General features: G+C 38.2%; 2 protein-coding genes across 5 annotated transcripts in view; one reads left to right on the top strand and one right to left on the bottom strand.

Annotated features, from left to right (window-relative positions):
- Positions 1–21657, top strand: part of qin — a 256680-nt gene that overhangs the window by 150125 nt on the left and 84898 nt on the right. The gene's annotated exons all lie outside the window — the stretch shown is intronic.
- The window catches only part of LOC138704662 (uncharacterized), a 40196-nt gene that overhangs the window by 8025 nt on the left and 10514 nt on the right, over positions 1–21657 (bottom strand). The window contains exon 2 of the mRNA XM_069832777.1: positions 640–798. Within this exon, the coding sequence (XP_069688878.1) occupies positions 640–798 (159 nt within the window). The remainder of the gene's footprint in view (positions 1–639; positions 799–21657) is intronic.

The following is a 21657-nucleotide window of genomic DNA, read 5'->3' as shown; positions in this document are numbered from 1 at the left end:
CAATTCATTATCTCGAAATTATATACAGGGTGGCACATAAGTCACCGTACAGGTAATTTACACTAAGTGTAAAATAAAATAAGTCTTATTTACTGACATGTATTACAGAACATAAAGTGCTTGAATGAGTTCTGCTGTTAAAAAATATGCTCGATGTGACTCCCGTCACAGGTTAATCCGATCCATCCAATCATCCTGAATGTAAATTAAAATGCAGCATCATCTGTATGGTATGCGCCACCCTGTAGATCAGCTACATGTTATGTCTGAGATTAGAGCCGTTCATTTTAGTTGGTTATTTAACGACTTTGGATCAACTAGTAGGTTATTTAGCGTCGTTGGAATTAGTAATAGCGAGGTGGTGTTTGGCAAGATGAGACCGATGACTCGCCATGGAATTACCTGACATTCGTCTTACAGCTATAGAAAGCCTCGGAAAAAACGCACAACTAAGTAATTAGCCCAATGAGGAACCGAAGTACGCTGATTATTACATTCCAAAGCATGATCATTATGCGTTAACTGTGATAGCAAACTATTGAAAAAATTGTTACTACTGTATTAGCTATATGATATGATTTTGACGGTCTGCTACGAGGTACTAATTCATGCAAGCTAGATACCAGAGCTGAGTCTTACCTGGAATGGACTTGCCCAGTTCGAGGTATTCCTTGACGGAGGGGCTGAGGAAGCCGGGCGGTACTGTACTGGGTTCGGACACCTGCACGTTCCTGTCTTCGATGTTCTCCTCGAGGTCGACGGGGGCTCGCGTCTTCTTCACGCTCACCTTCAATCCACCTGAAACGTGACGTCATCTACCGCTATTAACTTCATTGGCCTCCGCTATAACTTACAAGCCCAATAGGCCGACTCTGGTTCAAGGCGACTAGTGAAAATATATCTCCTTCACATAAGGACTGGATATTGTGTTACCTATGTGGTACTGCGACTTCTCTCTCTTGCCATTCGCATTCTAGATGTATTTCTTACCACTATAACTTATATACATAGTATAAATCTAAATAAACTCTCTGTGAATAAAGAACAGTTGATCTTCGGCTTGCGCGTTGCTGAGCAATCCCGTCCATATCTAAGTGGCAGTTGCTGCACGTGGGGTTTAGTCAAGGAGGGTCTTAATTGAAGGGTTCAGAGCTATAGTGGGCCAAGCGCCATTTATTAAAACGGAGAAAGCAAGGGTTCAAGTTAAGTGAATACCATAGTTCAATGAAGATTGACATATCATTTAGTTTTAAGGTGTATAATTTGTTACTTGCTATATATGTTTCCATTTAATTATGGTAATAACTTCATTTTAACCCTTGTTTTCTACGGTTTTAGTAAATGGCGCTTGGCCCACTATGGTTCTGAACCCTTCAATTATGAAAAATTACAATATCAAATAGGCTGTGTTGAAATTACGGAAACATAAATAATGCACAGCAAAATATACTCTTAATTTATTTCGTTTAACTCTTTATATCCATCGAATGAACTCATACACGCTTACTTCAGAAAAAAAAAAAGCATAAACTATATCCGTCACGAGAGGACTCTTCGCGATTCCACCCTGGTGTAAACTTACAGTGTCAGTAGTGGGATGCGGTGTTTGTTATGGCAACGCCATGCTCTGTCAAAGCTCAGTTGAGGGGCTCGGCGAAATACCTAAAGAGATACCGGTATTCAGTACGTAATGTAGAAATGAAATAAAACTTCTCTCGTGATCACAAAAAGTGTTATTACATTATTTTCATAAGGAAGGTAGCACCTCAGAATTTTTCTCCATACCCAACACTGCAAAGAAAGAGAGAAAGGACACGCTTTAGGCATTACCGATTTTGATGATATTGTTTCGGATAACGAAATATAGAAAGCCAAGTTTGCAACGGTCGAAGGTTACATAGTTATTGGTAATGAAAGTTGCTGTTTACTGCCTTCTCAGTTAACATACTTCCTCCTGCTTATGTTAGTTATAAGCTGTACGTCAGTGCATAGACAACAGGCTGAGAATATAGAGATCTGAATTAGAGATCCGATTAGTTTACCTGTTTCTTTTAGTTCTTGCCATATTATTATGCTATGTAATTTAGTATATAAAGATGCGTTTCTCACATATTTTAAATAATAGAGAAAGAGAGGTATTGTTCTTTTCTTTATACAGTGCCTTACTGTGAGTTGTGGATCTCAACATTATTCTTGTCCTGTATTCCTACGGGCTGATGAGTTGACCATTGTCAGGTATGCGATTGCCAGTAACCTGATAGATTGATGTGTGTGATCAGTAGGGAACAGATGTCTAGTTCCGTACCTATTTTGTCTGTTACGTCTAGAATTTTGTTATTCAGATATCTCTACGTTTCGTGTACACAGGATCCCTCTATTGAAATTCTATGGGACCTAAAACGCTTAAAGCAACCATAAACTTCTATAAACACCTAAACATTATATGTGCTTGAAAAGCGCCTTTTTAGTATCTTATATTTAAAATAAAAAATACCGGTATTAAAAATGCAAAAATGCCCATTAATTACAAAAATGCTATTTGAAACTTAAAGAAATTCTCTTACAAACACTGGTCTGGCAAGTTCCTCCCATTTTGATCTTAGAAGGGGAGGGAAGAAAACTTTACCAAGTTTCCTGGAAGCAAAATTCGTTTCGAAAAGTCCATCTTACCATAAATGTGGTGGTAGGTTATGTTTGGCAAGAGCTTGCAAATTAGTTTTCACGTCAATGCACCCTCGTTAAGCGAAATGAAACTGATCAGTAGGGCTATGAAAAGGGAGTAGTTAAAGCTAGTACAGACTGTACCGCTGCTTACGTCAAGTTGTAGGGAAAATTCACCACATTCCACCTGCCGCAGCTATACTCAGTACCCCATCACTAGCTTTAACTGCTCCCTTTTCATAGCCCTACTGATCAGTGATCACTCTTTCACTGATATAATTTGAGTATTCAGTTCAATAAAACTCATTCTCAGCACCAGTGCTCCGTATATAAATTCCACCTAAAATGGAATATTTACTGAAATTAAAAATGATTTATGTTTACCGATAATTGTTAATTTTATATAAATCCTAAAAGTCCTAAATAGGATTTTATTAGAAATTCGTTCCCTAGTGATCAGTGAAGAAAGCTATGTTGCTCAAAAATATAGATTTAGTACCAAGTTAAAATTAATACGATAAAAATATTAGAGAATGGATTAATGTAATATTACGCAATGCTTTCATTTCCCTTACTCACTGTCAGATAATGGCGTATTAATTTCATCATAATCACATACTGAATGAAAATGTCATTGTGTTTGGGTAATATGTATGTGGCATGAATCGCAGCCATTCGTGTTTCTCAGAAATGATACCAGTAACAGTCCCTGTCCCTCATACGTCGCGAGCCATCGCACGATTTCGTAACTGTACATTCTTTCTTATGAAGGGAAGGAACATAACACTGAAAATATCAAGGACGTAATACTCGTAGTCACAGGTTTACTGTTTGTATCTTTGTTGTTAAGAGAGTAGGCGTACTGAAAATTTGATTTCTATTGCGCGAATAGCGTTGAGATAGTATCGCTCACATTGCGTTAATGAATAAGCAGTAGCTACATCTCTTCTGTTATTTTGAAGATTATGAACATGCCCATAAATTATAGCAACAAGTGGAAACACTCAATAACGTGAAAAAAATAAGATAAATTAAACGGATCTTTTGTTCGTGGCCTCTCCACTGTCAGTTTCATGTGTACGCATTGAGCTACCGTGCTTACCTGATGAAAGTTGGGGAAGGTTTATTTCGTTTGTCATCACTAGCTTCCAACCGAAAGCTATTATTTCTAAAGCACATCCTTATTTTGCAGGTAATACGTGGTCTCCACGATTAGAAAAAAGAGTAGACTTGTATTGGATTAATCGGTTGGTTCCTCTGTGTTGTTTTTAAACCAGAACTGCAGAACTGTAGCTCCTCAGAGCGACTGCGTTACCATCCCTTCTACCTCACCTACCTTTTCTACCAGTGCGGTCATGGCGTTCTAGTTACGCTCGGCTGCATCAACATTCATTCTCGCGGCCGCAGGTATACAATACGCTATCAAGAATTACAAATGAACAGATAATAAAATCCTTAGGAGCATACCTTTAGAAAGTAAGAGAAAAATGAATGAGCGAAATAAATAAGTTAAAAGGTATGTAAAATAAATTTTAAAATGTATGTGTGCATATAATGTAAAAAGGTCTACCTATGTATATATCGTCTTATTACTAGTAAAGCCGATTAAGTCCACTTTTTGTGTAAATTAAGTACAGTCCCCGACTTGTCTTTCCGTGCTCTGTATTTTACTAAAATGGAATAAGTCCGAAATATTGCATGCAGGCAACAAACCAATTACTTTATTTGAAGAATTTATTATGAATTTTCGTGCATTAATAACATTTTAATTCCTGTTTTTATAAAATTTGCATTACTGGTCTAAGTGAGTGATAGCTATATGACCGGATGGCAATGCTGTCATTCAACATTGTAACACACTCCAGCCAAATAAATAAATACACAATACGCGTACTGCAGTTTAAAGAAAACTGGAACATGGCAAAATCTAAACACGTGAAGAAGGAAATGGGAATATGATTATTTTGTTGTTGAAGACGAAAGAATTGCTTGTTTACTGTGTTCCATCCAATTTATTTCTGCTCGTCATTTCAATATTAAACCACATTTCAACAAAGCCCATATTAAGAATTATGGAATGCACAAACTTTCGGTTAAGTTCATTATTACGAACTGTATAGGGTAAACATTGGTAATTTAGTGGCAGTGGTTATTTCGTGATACTTTTTCTTTGCTCTTTTGTGAACTAACCAATGGTGTTACGAGATCCAAATTTCCGCCAAGGGATTGCATATGTTGTCCAGTTTCCAGAAACATACAGCTAAGCTTTGTGACTATTGTAGTTGCTTCAGTGAGCTTTTATGTTTGGAGAGAGCAAGTTTGCGTCGACTTCTCAGGCATACAAATTTTGTGGATGTTTGTAATTACATTACAGGCTTATTACTAAAGGTAAGCCTATGATATTTGGTACAAAGATTTATTGTATCTTCATGAAATTTTAGGAAATGTTTTTGGAATTTTAGATACATCTGTAGTCGCCATATAGGCTTAGCTTTACTGATAGAAATCTTAGCTGTTTGAGGCGAAATTTTGTTGAGCATTAAGTGTTACAATTTTTTAAATAGTATAAAATGTATTACAATAGGAATTTTAGAAATCTGATAACAAAAAAGAAAACAGAGACGCAATGTGTTCAGTGTAGCTTCTGTTTGATTTGTTATCATGCTAAGTGTCAATGATTAGTGCTAGATGACTTGCAAGAATTGTGACAGAAGATGGAACATGGCTCAGACGTGTTGGTCCAGACTTTTACCGTGCTGGTCTACAGGCCCTCGTTCCTAGGTTACGTAAGGCAGTTGAAATGGATGAGGATTATGTGGAAAAGTGACATTTTGTTCCTTAAGGAAGCATCTACATTCTGTGAAAATAGCAAAGCTGTAGGATAAAAATATAATTTTTAAACAAACGTTATGCATTACTTTTGGAGTTATCCTAGTAATATAGGCTATAGTAAAGTCCGTAATAAAAGTGTTCACCCTTTCAGGGCAAAGAAGATCCCTTTTCAATTTCAATTTTTACTTTGATTTCATTCTTATATGTGTTGATATGTATTTCTATGTTTTCTTGCTATAAATATTAGACGGAATTACTATGTTTGAAGTCTTGTAACAATAAATGAGAATTTCATTTGACTAATGAATTTTTCCACAATTCTTCTACCTCTCACGAAATTATCAATGCAATATCACGAAATTACCAAGGTTATCACGAAATAACCAACCTTTCAGCTTAAGTTGTAAAAGTGGTTTTTGGCTACGTATCCAATCTTTTATGTCTCCAGATTTGTACAGCAAGTTATCGTATTTTAGATGAAAAAATCGGAATAAGGATATATTTACACATTTGCATTTTAAATTAGTTTTCATGAAATTATCACGAAATTACCAATGTTTACCCGATTGATTATTTACTTATTTATTTATTTATTTATTTATATACTGTTAAATTAAGGACGTCACTCGTTGTGTTCATTTTGAATTGAATTTAATATTGACTTTCAAGGTTCATTACTTAAATGCTATAAATTTATGTTTCCGTAGGTGATCATAGGAGAAAAGCTTTCGAAAATCTAAAGCAGGCTAGGAGCAAATAAATCTAAAAGAACATACCGACAGGAAATCTAGCATAATTGTAAAGCTTGAAACGATATAACGCCTTATAAATACAATGAATTTATTACAATCCTTTTTTAAAATTACAGTGCCGCCACTGATTGACCTTGCACGGGAAAAGAATCTAAACAACACGATCATCCCCAGTAGAAGTGGAGTGAGGCTGACGTCATATTTTCCCTACTTACGGGTTCTGCAGACCTGGTTTAAACCTTCATAGATATTATACATGCCGTTCGTTGGATCCGATATTCATGAGTGCATACCTTTTTCTGGGAGGGAATCAAAACTGTTGCCCCGTGTCGTACGTATGTCACGTAAAATAACCCAGTTCTTAGTTGAGAACTCTGGGGGGGAAAAATCGACCACTTCTTGTCGACGTTCAATATGACGTTGGATGACTTCTGCAGCTTTCAGCATCTTTAAATAAATTACTTCAAGTGCTATCTTCTATATCCCAAATATTTATTACCTTTTTTTTTGTACAAAAAATCTGGCGAGTTTTACGTATCGTGGTGGTGGTGGTGGTAGTGGTGGTATCTCTTAGCCTTTGCGTGAGAATGATTGTGAGGCATACAGTCTGTTACTCTGTCATATGGTAAGCATAGTGAAGACTATCCCACCTAACTCAAGGACGTATCTCTTCCTCGATTCCTATGAAAGTGGGAGAAGTCTACACTTTCTACCTAGAATCGAATCCGAGGCCGTGATACTTATTTACAGGAACGCTATCGCGTGTCACAAAGGATGACAGCTTTTGCATTTTTTATTTTAAACAAGCATTAATAGATTCTCATAGTCATTCATTCCTCATACAGCCTATTATAACTGTGACTACATCAGCCGAGGTAAAACGTGTTAAAATCCTTTGGTAGTCCGCAACCTCGCTCCACATAACGTGTGGAGAAGTTGCCTACATGGGACGGCGCCCTGTTAGTGCAGGGACTCTCCCTGCTGGAGTGCATTCTGCTCGGAGTTTACGATTATTTACGGCGTTACTCAACACGACACAGCATACACAATACTCATTACTATTCTAGCAACGAATTGCACACTTCATGAAGTTAAACAAGGCGTCGTGGAATCGGCTCTTGTGCTTAGTTATAGCTGTTATTAAAATAAAATTCATTTTGACAGACGTAATTATCGAAGTGCTGAGAATTACAAGTAAACTACCCACCATGTTATTAAGTAGGACACAGCACTCGCGTATCCTCAGCTTTAGTACGAAGTGATGCAGGCTTCCAAGGAAGTAACGCAGAGCCCGTGTGCCCAAGTCTGTCTTGCCGCTCTCACGTCTTATCTCGCTTGCAGACTTGAGCAACTTCCAGCAGCCGGTTTATTGTCAGGCTGATCTGTTTGTCAACTTCCGGGAGTCGATACGGCGATCGCCTTGGGGGCCGCTACATGATGGGTGAAAGTCCCGCTCGCTCGTTAAGCTTCTGCAAACGTTTTTGGTGTAGAGGATGCTTACCCTCCGTGACTTCGAAGGTTAAGTCTTGTTTCGCAGGAATGGAGGTGGCGCATGGTTATGCTTAAAGTGATCAGACTTGATATATGAATTGTATTTGACATTTTGTCTCATATGTCTGCTGACTAACCAACGTTTAATGTGGACAGATGAGATGAGATTTGTTGGAGGAGCTTATTTTATGTTATCTATGTGTGTGTGTGTGTGTGTGTGTGTGTGTCTAATGCCTACCCACTTCACTTTACGTGATTCGGTTTCCGCATATTGCGGATAGATGGCAGGACTTTGACCCATTTTCAAATTGCACACCACTTCAGCGAGCCACGTTATGCATGATGTGTATCTGTGAAGAGTTATGTCTTGTACTAGGGTGAGTGTATGTTAAGTGTTCGTGTAAGTGTAGTGTAGGGAATGAGTGAGGATGGTGGTGAGGAAGGGAGAAGGGGAAACCCGGTGCCGGCACGTAGCCTACTCCTGTTGAATAGCACCAAGTCTTAACGTCCCCATCCGACGGACGAATCACTATCAACAGTGACATATGCCTTCCCTTCATATGCACTGCGGAGAGATTTGGGATTTAACCCAGACATATTGGTGCATAATTTAATGATTAGAAGTTGTGCACCGTCACCTCTCCTAGTCCCGAGGTAAAAATTTTACAAGAAAATTTCTGAGCCCGCCGGGAATCGAACCCGGGCCGGCTAGTCTGGAGGCAGACACGCTATCATAGAGCTAACTCGGCGGACATGTTATCCATGTATGGTACATCATTATTCACTCAGTGATGACTCATGCTATCCTGCGTTATGTCTTAGACTGGCATATGGAATGAGCGTTAGTTCGATCCAGTCCTCATGAGGGAAGAAATTTTCTCATGAAATTTCTGCCAGTGTATGAGATTAGTGCCTACCCAGCATCGTGATTCATTGGGAACCTAAAGTGAGTAGCGAAATCTGGTTTCGTAAGCCAGCTATAACGGCTGGTCGTGTCACCGTGCTAAACCACATGTAGTCCCATGCTGGTTTCATGATCGTTCACCTCTCCTTAGGCCAGCAGTCGGCTGGTAGGCCTTGGTCCTCCATGGGCTATCGCGCAACAGATGTATTGATTCGCTCATATCTAGAAAGTGTCTTTTCTCAGACTTTTCTTGACACTTTAATTACTTCGTCCTCTGTTGCTCAAGTAGCTGCGCTTCCGGCTTCTAATACAAATTGCAGCAGGAAGGAGTATCGATCCATTCTTATGTTTGTGTATTACCTTAAGAGATTGCCTTTCACCATGCTGGAGTCACACTACTCGCTACATACGAACATCTAGTGTTAGTTAAATCTAAACAAGCTATAAAACTCTGTGGCTTCGTACGAAGGTCATACTGAAAGTTATGAGCAACCCATTGTTATAAATCTTAATTTTTATTTTTTAGACAAACCAGGTACATCATCTTAATCTACAGACTTTTCTGTCACTTTTCAACATAGTCTTCATTTAGCCTATTTGCACACATTTTTCCTGCCGTTCTGTAAGTTTTAAAATTTCCTTGCTGTAGAAATCCTTTCATCTTCCCGAAGACACTGACGCACTGCTTTACGGATGTTTTCCAGCGTCTCGTAGCGTTGGCCTCGCAGCTGCTTTTTTACAGAACCCAAAAGATGGTAGTCGGAGGGTGCCAAGTCGGGACTGTAGGGAGATTGCGGAAGAGTTTCCCACCCAAATGTTCTGATTTTGCCCACGGTGACACGATCAGTGCGAGGCCACCCTTTATCTTGTTACAGGATAATCTTCTTTCCAGGACGTTTCTCGCGCAATACACAACGGAGCTTCAAAACTGTCTGAATGTAGCGTCCAGCATTTATTGTCTGTCCAGGTTCAAGAAATTCAACCAGAATGCATCTCAGAACTCAACTCTTTCCTTGTTGCGTTCCGTGGAGGTAGTTCGAGGCCCACCTCTACGAGGCTCATCTTGGATGCTCGTGTTCCCATCTTCGAAATGTTTCACCCATCTCCTAACACTGCTAGCGCCCATTCACACATCTCCGTGTGCACGCTGAAGTATGAGGTGAATTTCAGCAGCAGATTTTTTTTATTTAATAAGGAATTTAATGACAGCACGCTGTCGAAACGAACCATCGTTGTCGACCATTTTGCAAACATTGTCTGTGGTCACGATAGGAGTTAATGACGTCACAATAGGCTATGTCAATACATAGTGTAAAGTCTGTAGATTATGATCATATAATCGTTTTTGTTACATTGTTGAAATCGAAATTATAGCAATGTGTTGCTCATGACTTTCAGTACGACCCTCTTATTTTAAGTACTGAACCCCCCGCCCATTCGAGTAAGGAGAATTATGCACTGATGCACGGTATTTGCAGGTACTTTTATGTAACTTTTTTATTTGATGTAATCGTCTACAACTCTGGTACATCATCTATATTTCAGAAACTCTACTCCATTCAGAACATAGCTCTTCGAATTATACTCAGCGCATATCGCACTAGTCCCACCCACAGTCTACACATGGAAGAAAACGAACCACCACTGACTGTCCGCAGAGTACAGTTAAGTATTAAATACGCAATAAAAGTTGCGGCACGTTCACATTCAAGAATACCTATATTCTTAAGTCTTCTACAACACTGACAGAAATAAACTACACTAACGAAAGCAACTCTCATTACCGTTCCAGCTGAGCTTACACAACTACCTATGCACAAACAATATAACAATTGAAGCCGCGAGATGTAAAACAGCACAAATCCAATTTTCGGCCAAATTGAGTTAAGCACAGAATCGTGTTCTTTGCATGCCTATGCACCAAATGAGATGCAAAACAACGTAAATTTCTCATCACAAGTCCTTTCTTTGTATGACTTTAGAAATAATGTGTAGCAAAAGAATATAAAGTCGGAACCTATGCTCTTTTGCTGCTCATTTAACTACCAGCATTGAAGCGCTGTGTACGTATGTATGTATGTATGTATGTAGGCCCTATGTATGTATGCTTGTGCAAGCATCATATACAAGAACGATTTTGATCATCTCTTCAGCTTAAAATGATATTCTTGAATGAGATCTCAGATTAGCTTTCTTGAGTATGAAAATTGAGACTGGGAGAAATGTTCATAGTCACTTACATAATATATGGGAAATTCGTAAGTGAAATTTCCTCATATTGCCAAGAGGTAAAGGAAAGAAACGGAAAGGGTAGTAACTTACATACGTCCAACCATTTTTCAGAAAATGTAAAGTTGGTAAGCGGAAGAACTCCGGGACAAACCCTCATCCTCCGATTTTGTTCACTCCAAGGATAAGATTATTCCAGTCGGCGCTGTGACTCGAACACGTACACTTAGCGGCAAAAAGAATGGGCCGGCGGACAATTTCTAAGTTCCAGAGACATAACATTGCGCATGCTCGTCTCGTCAAAGCCATAGTTCATCCGGTAACACTTAATTAAACCTTTTAAATTTGCTGTATTTTGTTTAAGAGTCTAAAATATGTAATAAAATCGAATGGCGGGTTCATTCTAGATACATCAGGGCCCTTGAAGAGTGAAATAATAATAAAATTGGTAAATACAAAATCAACTCGAGTGAATATGAACAGGAAAACCACGTATTATGCCGAACTGATATTAACGTTCACAGTAGCGTAAGTCGTTGCGGCATTGATGTATTGAACAAATTGATAGTAGTAGTTTAAGGTTCGAATCTCCCCCAATCTTCTTTTTTTAATTACAAATTTGCCATCGTATGTGTCTCTCAAAACTATAATTATGTGGCGATATCTCTTAGAATATGCCCAAACTCTAATAAATAATAAACCTCCCTCTGTCTTTCAAGCAACACTGCTATCTGTTAATACAACAGGATAATCATCCGATACACACCGCCAACCTGATTCAAAGATGGTTTACGAGGAGGCTGATGTCGACACAGTCGACTGGCCTCAAAATTCACCAGATATGAATCCGATTCAAAATTTGTGGGCTGCAGTCAAAAGGATCCTACGCTCTAATTGGGCAGAACAACCACCCGTTCGGACACCTGAGAAATTGTGGGACAAAGTTCTAGATGCGTGGGAGGAGATGGCTAAGAATTTAGACCTGTTCATAATCTTGTGGACTCCATGCCGCGCAGAATGAGGGCAGTTATTGACGCAGGTGGTTTGTGGACGAGATACTAGTCCCCACCACAGGCCTTGTTTTGTTAATATATTAAAAAATGGTTTGTTTTTGTTAATTTAATTATTTGTCTTTGATATGCCTCCGGTTTTTTAGGATGTGAAACAAGTATTTTTGTTTATACAGGCCACGGCTCACCTATTAATAGCCCACAGGTGATGAGCAATAATATTTTTACAAGGCAGGCATAACGAAGTTTGTTAACAAATGCCATTTCACATTTAAACTAATAAATTAAGTAAAAGTTAAGATAAAAAAGTAATAATTCTACCGTACCTGGAAGCGAACTCACAACCTCTGGTACGCATGTCAGACTTCTTACCACTGGGCCACACACTGCTCGTAAGGTTTACTACATTATAGACGGACGACTTTCAATGAAGAGACACCACAGTAGTGCCTTGCACTGGGTTACGTTTACACGAGTGAACCGCGCGATAGGACTTAGCATTTCTATCGACCAAGAGTCGGCCCATTCTTTTTGCCGTTAAGTGTACATACACATACGAGTGTGTCACAGGGCGTTTTTCGTTTTGGGAAGCATACAGGACGGCGTGTGAGGGTTGTGTGTACCCAATTTCATTCGCGTCACTGTCGCGGCTGGGCGGGATCTGGCACTTAACAATACTGAGGAGTGTCGTAATGCTGTGTCGGGTGGGTCAAGGCCCACGGTGTATACAATGCTCGTGGCGCGGGCGTCTCCTCCACTCACACAAGATCAGTCTGGCCGGAGTGTGAGCGACCTTTCTCGTAGTAGCTAGTTTACTTAATTACAAAGACTGTGAATGAGGTGATCGGTACTCAGGATGCCTGCGTCAAAACTGCTTATCCTTCAGAAATCTTACAAATTGCACATAAATCAAACCCTGGATTCTCTGTGTGAAGGCTTTAGCTGACCGAAGTAGAACTTGGAAGAAATTTTAACAGTAATACGGCACTTTCATATTCCCCATTACTCTTACGAATTGCTTCTCTAACATTAAGATCACGTTACGAGATTTCAAGTATTCACGTGAGTGGAATTAACAGCTTTGTTATTCGTACCAGTTCGGTTACAAATGCCTGAAGTCCTTTTCCTTCGTTAGTAAGTGATTTGTTAAAAATAGTGATTGGAATTTTTCGGTGTCTTGGCATCTTCAAATGCGAAAATCGGTGACTTCGCCTCGGAGGACATGTCAAAAAAAATATTATCAACACGACTTAAAATAATTTTGTTATCATTAAAACAGAAGTAAAATGCAATTTATTAACATAGCTCACTTTTTTGTTTTCATTCAGTGGTGAATAGAGTGCTAATGAACATCAGTAAATATATCCTCCTCACGCTGAGGAACTTCGAAATAGATTGCAAAAAAACTCTTTAAAAAACTCAGTTTCGAGAACGATTTTCCATAATCGATTGTTTTTATTCGATAATGGTAGGTTCAGGGCTGCCATCCTGACGTCATAAATTAATTTTATACTTATTTTGTGTAAGCATATTTTTATAATTTCTGGTTGAGGGGAAGGCTTTATAGCCTTATCTCTGCTAGATAAAATAAATTAGTATTATTATACATCTAGAAATACGTCCTTACGTTGTAAAACTTCGAAGTAGATTAAAACAAAGAAAGAAAACCCGTGAAAACAGTTTCGCGAACTCCGATTCGTGAAGTTGTTGCTATAAATCCCAAATTTGTGGTTTGTCGCGAGTTCAGAAACATTTGGACAATGTCAAATATTGTTTCCCCCTAGATGTTAAGTTATATATATATATATATATATATTCAAAATTCATTAAATTCGCGGCCGGAAATTATTCTGATCTCTACTTAAAAAGAATTTGAAACTATTTCGTAAAACATAATTTACTGTATTGTTATAATGCCATTTTATAAGGTATTTGATTCTGCCTTGGAGTCTGCCCTTAGGGAGAAAATTATAAATGTAAGTAGAAATACGCGGGTTCGATAATGAAGCAGTTTAAAACGGCCATGCAACCATGTCTTGATGCGTGTTCCTGGTCGGGAGCCGAGATGAACGATCTGTATAAATAAAACCGCTTAATATGCACCCAGAAGATGAATTTATGTTTCCAGGTTTACAAATGTAAAGCATCCCTTGTAAGGCCGATAAAAAAAACATTTTACTGAATTTATACAGGATGTTTAAAAAGTGTCGCATATTTTTTACAGGAGGTAGCATTGGTTGAAACTAATAAAAGTTCCTATAATCATTCGTCCGGAAACAAATATCTGTTGAGATAAGGGCCATGCTGTATTGTGGCCTACGATAAACACCTCTCTGTTACATAGACACTACAGAAGGTTTTCTATGTCGTTACCACGCATTGTTACACACGCTTCAACCCTTCTCAGTGAATCACGAACTCTTGCGACCACACCTGGCTGTTGTCGGATTTGCTCACATGCATTGGATACACGCTCCTGTAACGTTTGTACGTTGTCGATGTCTTTAAATGTGCCCATAGACAGAAATCCAAAGGATTTAGGTCAGGTGATCGGGGAGGCCATGCTACTGGACGACCTCGACCAATCCATCGCCCATTAAACCTCCGAGTAGAAAATGGGGTGGTGCCCCGCCGTGCTTATTAAACACTCTGTATATTGCACGGTTTAAGTACATATATGTATACGTATCTTTTCTGTTTACAGAAATTGGTATTTAAAAATACGAGTTTTAAAATGCGTTAGAGCGTTACACCTTGCATCATGGGTCATTCACGCGTAACAAATGAATTTACAGTAAGGACCGCAATGCTGTCCACTACTCTCCGGTATATGTTCAGATCGTGACAGAGTTCAAGACTCAAGAAAAAAAGACCAACAGATAGGTTCTCCTTCCCCTGCCTTATTTGATGCCTCGAGGCATGGGCTGTGACAAGTGCGGATGCCCAAAGAGCTCGCACCTCATTGAACACCGTGAAAAATCTAAAATTATGTTGAAACTAAACGTACTTAATAGGTGGAAAATTTTAAATAAAATGTTTAATTCAAAAGTTATTTAGAAAATGTTCAACTCTACGGGAGTTATGCTCTTCATTTGTACCATAATCCATAGTCTTTCAGACTTACAGTGGTACAAGCATGGTTGTTGTCATAATTGGGTACAAAAACTGTCTTACCAGGTCGTTGAGAGAAACTTCCCAAGTTAGGCAACATAATTTGAAGTGACCTTCAGAACTCAAGTGCTTTACAGAAAGATCTTCCTCACTCGTTGATAAATTCTGTTTGTACATCTACATTCTCATAATAATACTAATATGTGCCTGGAAAGAGCAGTTTCAGGTCCGCAAACACTCCCACTGTGGATGACTTCACTTGTCGAGTGCGTAAATCGGTATATTTGTGTGTGCAAATGGTTCTTGTGTCCGGGTCCTCGGCTTGTATCCCGTGGCAATCTCCCCTCCACCACAGTCTGACCCTGGCGAACGGGCCTACATTCGACCTTTCAGCAACAGCGCCTGCACCGTTGATTGGTGGCTTTGAACTTAAACGCGTGATGTGTATATTCTGCTGCCTTACTTGTATACTAGTGCAACTTCAATATATGAAATACAAACTGTTTACACGAGAGTATTAAGCAATTGACTCACTCTGCTCAGTTGAATTGCTGTTACGACAGCAACTTGTTTCCGCACTGTTAATAGACCTTGCCTAAGAAACCGTTGTTATTAACATCTTCTGGTAACGAACTGCCCATATCACATTAACTAATAACTAGAGCCCGGATTTTAGGCATTTATTTTGGTCAAAATAGGCAGGCATATAGACACTAAAAATAGTAAAAATAGGCATTTATTATTCATGGAAACAGACAAAAATAGACAAATACTTAATAAACTATCCCATACGGTACTCACTTTCCTTGGTTACATGTCTCACTGTCATAGTGAGTTGCCTGTCAGAGAGAGCGTTTTTCATGATGGACAAAGATCTTTCTACTTCTACTGAAATGATTGGAGCAAACTTAAAACAACTTATTTCAGAAGGATTATCTCTACTTTCTTTCAGAGATCGGGAAAATTCGACTGTGTATTGTGTCAAAAAGAGGGGTGTTAGAAGGGATTAGAGACCTCAAAGTACGCGTGACTTGTACGTGCAAGAGACAACAGTAACGGGACTTGGAGACTTGCTTTTAATACTTCCCTCATTCCCTTTCTTTCGCTGGTAAACCCCGAAGTGACCTGAGCACTGAGAGTTATACCGTTCAAACATCTTTGTTAAGTGACATAAAAGATGGAATCGGTAGGGGAGAAAAGTTTACGACTTTTTGGAAACATATGTATTGCTGGAGGATAAGATTCTCAGCATTTTTTGTGAGGTGAATATATATTTTTAATTTGTACAACTGTTCTTTTTTATTTTTTTATATAATTTATGTGCGGTTTTTTTAAATGCATTAAAAATTTAAAAAATGTACCATAACGACGTAAAAAGGCTAAAAAAAAGCATTTAACCTTAAAATAGACAACGGGAGCTAAAATAGGCAAAAAACGCAAAATAAAAATTGGGCCTATCGTCCCCAAATGTGTGGAAACGTGTTTATCTTTAACAGGTCTTTCATACATATACTCAGTTTAAAAAAAGGCATTTTGCCTAACATCCGAGCTCTCCTAATAGCAGTTGAATGTATGTTATGATAGCTGCATCGTATTATTTCGTTATTATGATAATAATTACAATTTCTTATAGTATGCGTTGATGTGCACATTTTTCAATTAACGAGAACTGTCAACATAACATTAGGTTGCGATGAACCCGTATTTACGTTGCGTTGAAGTTCTCCAATTAGAGGCTAATGTATTTACAATCAACGATTGAACTTAACTCAAGACGTGTCTACCCGACTTGTTTAGGTCTAGCTTCTGTTATGCGTCCAAGGGACCAGCCATATCGCAAGCAAGTCGCTGCTATCCGTTTGTATGATCAGTTTGTAGTTATATCACAGACTAGGCAACTTTTTCTGCGTAACACGCAAGTCAATCAAGTGGATGATAAGCGAAACTAACGTTTTTCATATTCATAAACCAATGTTAGCGATATGAATAATTCGTCCCTCCTCTGGCAAAGTCGGGGCTAGTTTAGCACGCTCGTAGCGGGGCTAGCGAAATTTCTATGAATAGCACCCTTAATGTCTTCATTCCCATTTATTATTATTATTATTATTATTATTATTATTATTATTATTATTATTATTATTATTATCATTATCATTATCCCCTACTAAATTCCCATCTACCGCATTTCATCTCTTGTAGGTTGACAGGTCTCATGTTAACATGCGCTCTGTGATTGTCAGGATCGATGTTAAGACGTTTCGCCGACACGGCTGTGCGGTTTGTCGCATTATATAAACTCGAAGATACGTATTTTAAGTTGAACGTCGGTCACGAATCAGAAACCGCATGCCGCGCTTCGTTTGTTTACACTTCTTTTGTTAAGTGACTCGTTATTTTAACTAGTTGAATAGAATAATAAGGAACGATCTTTTAATTTGAATTATCACGCCGCCCAAATATGTTTTCAATAAAAAAGAATCATCCGGATTATAAAAGCACAAGCAAAAAAATGATGACTGTAACATTACCTGTATTTAAATATTTTAAGTAAGTATAACATAATTTGTGCTTAATTTTATTGCAATATTATAATAATCAGCTGACTGTGAGCTTTTTGAGTACTTACACATTTGGTGGAGAAGTGAGCTATTAGTGATCGACATGAGTTCATGAACGTGTACGCATGTCGATCATAAATACAACGATTTCATCGACATCGACATGCGTTCAGATTCATGAACTCATGTCGATCATGAACACAACCATTTCATCGCTCGGTAGAAGTTTTAACATTCACATAAAATATACACAGCCTAAACCCAACATAAATGAATGGTGATCATAATTCTAGCTTTTCGACAACACTAAACAGTCGAATCGCAGTTGTTACGACAGTAACTTGTTCCCGCACTGTTAGAGTACCTTGCGTAAGACTCCGTTGCTATTCTTACCTTCTCTAGCAACGAAATGTTTACATGGCGTTTAATTGGACAGTATTCTTTCAGGTACCTTGCCTAATTCTAGATATCTCATGGATTAGTGTCGGAGGATAATGTGCAGTAGTTTGAGCTACCTTGTGCCTGATAATAAATCAAAGAGAAATGATGGAATGATGGCAAGTGAGATGTGAGTGAGAAGTTTTATTTTATTTTTCGTGGCGATGCAAATGTTCGTCCGCAACATACATTAAATTCTGTAATGTATTTAACCTGTCCTATCTTCTGACTGTCTGTATGTCCGACCAACGGCCGTCTGTGCATCTTCAGGAACGGAATCCCGAATATCCGAATGAAAAGCCTGCACGCCACTCTACGTGTAGCCCGATAGTTTTGAAGTCGTTTGACAGGAGCGCTCTGTAGCCCGGCCTTGATGGCGATATGTAAATGAGTCTCGGCGGATGAGACTTTCCCTCTCCGTTGTCTCTTGAGCCTTGGAGTCCTATTTATGTAAACCTCACTCATCAGTCATCAGTTTTTGTTTACTTTCTATGCACTAGGAAGTATCGGATGAAATCTAGATCATCTTCGTTAACTGCCACATTTTTGTTATAGAAACTGTTTACTGATAGACAAATCCAGTTCATTTTCTTACAACCCTCTTTCGTTAGTCTGTTCAATTCCACAGATAAAATGATTGTCTACACTTGTTTTATCTCCAGACAAACGTCGATCACTTCACTTGACGTTATCCTAAGAGTGAAAACGCATCATTATATAACTTTCTCCAGTCTCTTCAAGATTCATAAAATATTGTATTTTTACCATATTCTGTCTGAGAGAAAAAGAGAGACAGGGAGAAAGAGAGAGAGATCACATAACCAGTACTGACATAAGATCACTCGACAGCCCAGTTATCTGACGGCTTCTTGCGGAAGAGATTGTATTCGATGGTGTGGTTTATGGGGTACAAAGTTGCTATTCTTACAAATTAGGGCGAAATAAATGGAATGAAATACAAAAACAAATATATACTCGTAAATTACAGTCAAAAGTTACGCATTGAGTTTTCTGTTGAATGTGGCAGTATAGTCTTGGTTTTTCTGAACCGACGCATGCGAGTTGTGTAATGCGAGACCCACCGCGCACAAATCCGGACTACACGAAAGATAGTGAGTGGTTTCTATAACTGCGAGGTACGCAGACCTCGCACCTCGCAGTTAGAGAAACCACTCACTATCTCTTGTGTAATCCGGATTTGTGCGATGCGGGCGTCGCATCTCGCAACTCGCATGCGTCGGTTCAGAAAAACCAAGGCTTTAACTTTTGTTCCGCCACATGTATTTTTCCCCATCTGAATATGCTATCAGTTTACTTATGAGTAGAATATTTATGTTGATTTTGGAGTTTATATCGTATTTCTTTATAAATGAATCGCTATTTGTTAAAAGTCAGAAGTCACATTTTCTTCACAATTCATTTTTTTATTGAAATGTGTTCTCTTACCATAGACGCATCAATTTATGTTCAAAGGACGTTAAAAAAAAACAAGTAGAAATGATTAAAATTGAACGTAACATTTTATAATTTATGTTAAAAGGCGGATGTCCTGGACAGTTTTTGTCTCTCCTGTAAAATTTGTATTTTTCGACTTCTGCCCTTTTAACAAATAGCGATACAAATTTTATGTCGTAGGCCTATTTAGTTTTGAAAGTGAGCTCACTTTGCCAAGCAAATAGGCCACATTAAAGATTTTTCTTGCCTGTGGGTCACACTGGTTGCATGCAATCATGGGGTAGGCCATATTATACTTTTCCTTCTTTTTATGTTAAAATATGGTCGGTGTCGCACTCCTCAAGGGTATGATATTCCACAATTAATTTTTGGTCAATGGTTATTCAAAAGTACTGCATTTTGTAGAGTAAACATACATATGTTGCTACATGCGTATTCTTATTTTTACCAGGGTCTGTATCATTAATCAAATCCTCAATTTGGATTAGAAGCTACTTCATTTCCTCCTCAAAAACAAACGCCTTGACAATTGTGCACAATAAGATTATGTACCCATAGCTGATGTTTTTAAAAGGCCAGCGGGCTCTAAACTTGCGGTGTTGAAAAACGCTGCTGCATGTCAAAAGTAAATTTTTTGAGTGTAATGTAATATTACTAATGACTTGTCCTCCTTTACACATCTTAATCATTAACTTCGGTGTTTTAATAAATAAGTTTAATTGCAATTTAGTTAGTTTTCTTTAATTTAAAAGTTTCAAATTATTTCATGTTTTCATTGTATTATTTAAATTTTACTGTTTCTTTTATTAGTGTTTTTAAAAATGTATTTATATGTTTTTCAATGTATTCTGACGAAGCCTAAAACGGTATGTCTAATGGCCAAATAAATTGAATTGAACTGAATTGACTTACGCACAATTCTCTTTCATCTTCAATTTCAAAGCTATGACTTAGCCAGTTTACACACTGGAGACTCTTGGCGGACAGACATACTGTTAGAGCAGGCTTTGTTGGGCACTTCCCTTTTCCTCTGCCATCATTCTACCGTTTATCCATAGTTTATTCTATAGCAGTTCTTCTTGCAATAGCGATGGGAACCAAACATTCCGCTTCATATTTCCCGAGAGGTAGACTTCATTGGATCCATACGACGAACGTTCCATGGAACAAATAACTACAAGAATCCTTGGAAATGACACCCTCTACAAGCTTGGAAGAAATAAACAAAGAACGAAAGGGAGAATTTGTCATTTATCACCACCCGGCGTATTGAGTCAATCGTTCACACACTCGACTGCAGGCAATTGCGGAAATGAATTTAGATAGTGGGCGTAACTTTTTTTGTCTGTGGTTTTATCAACCAGTGACGCGCTGGCTTAAGATATTTGGTTACTGGCATTTCTGCCTCTTTTGGAGTATTGCGACACTTTCTCCGAACTAACCAGCCTGCAGGAAACCAGCAAAATGTGCTTGCAATAAGCAGCTAGTATAATAATTGTTGTTTTTTTTTTCAACTTATTGCTGAATATTTTAAGTCTACAGAAACAATAAGGACGACCGTACGTTGTGGTTAATGTGGTACTGTGAGCTAAAAGTCAGACGGCCTCGAGTTTATTTGAAAATATATTTCTTTTTCATGAAGTCTCAATGTATGTTGCAGCTGAGAAGAACTAAGGATTTCCTCTGTCTTACGTCACACGTGAAATTTTAAAAGTGACCCTTTTAGAAGTGTTCTAATTTCGTGAGCTATTATAAATGCCAATTGAAAATGTTTATCATATCGAACTTCTTTTTTCCCAATAAAAAGCAATTCACTGAACAGGTAAAACTCTTGTCATAGCTTGAAAATATAATGGCAGGGAGTAGTTTACATAATAATGTTAACATTGACAACGAAAAATACTTGCACTAGAATTTCGATTATCCGCTCCTCGATTAACCTTCTGCATATTATCCGTTGCCAAAATATGATGCGATTATTTTCAGCGGTGTATAGTAATGACTTAGTCTTTTCTACTTTGTTATAGTGTCTACCCCGATCGTATAACTTCATCGGATGCGTTACTTTCGTTCTGTTCTCTATCATCTCCGGTCTGTCATAAAAATTTCATTTTGGAACCTCTTGTTCGAATATTTCTCAATAAATAATAGATCTAAGTTTATGAAAAAAAATTAATTGTAGGAAAGTGTAGAAAAAGTAATCGACTTTTTAAAGT

This window comes from Periplaneta americana, chromosome 1 (assembly GCF_040183065.1).
Source record: "Periplaneta americana isolate PAMFEO1 chromosome 1, P.americana_PAMFEO1_priV1, whole genome shotgun sequence".
NCBI lineage: Eukaryota > Metazoa > Arthropoda > Insecta > Blattodea > Blattidae > Periplaneta > Periplaneta americana.
The sequence above is the reverse complement of the archived record's forward strand: the minus strand, read 5'-3'. Positions and strand labels throughout refer to the sequence as shown.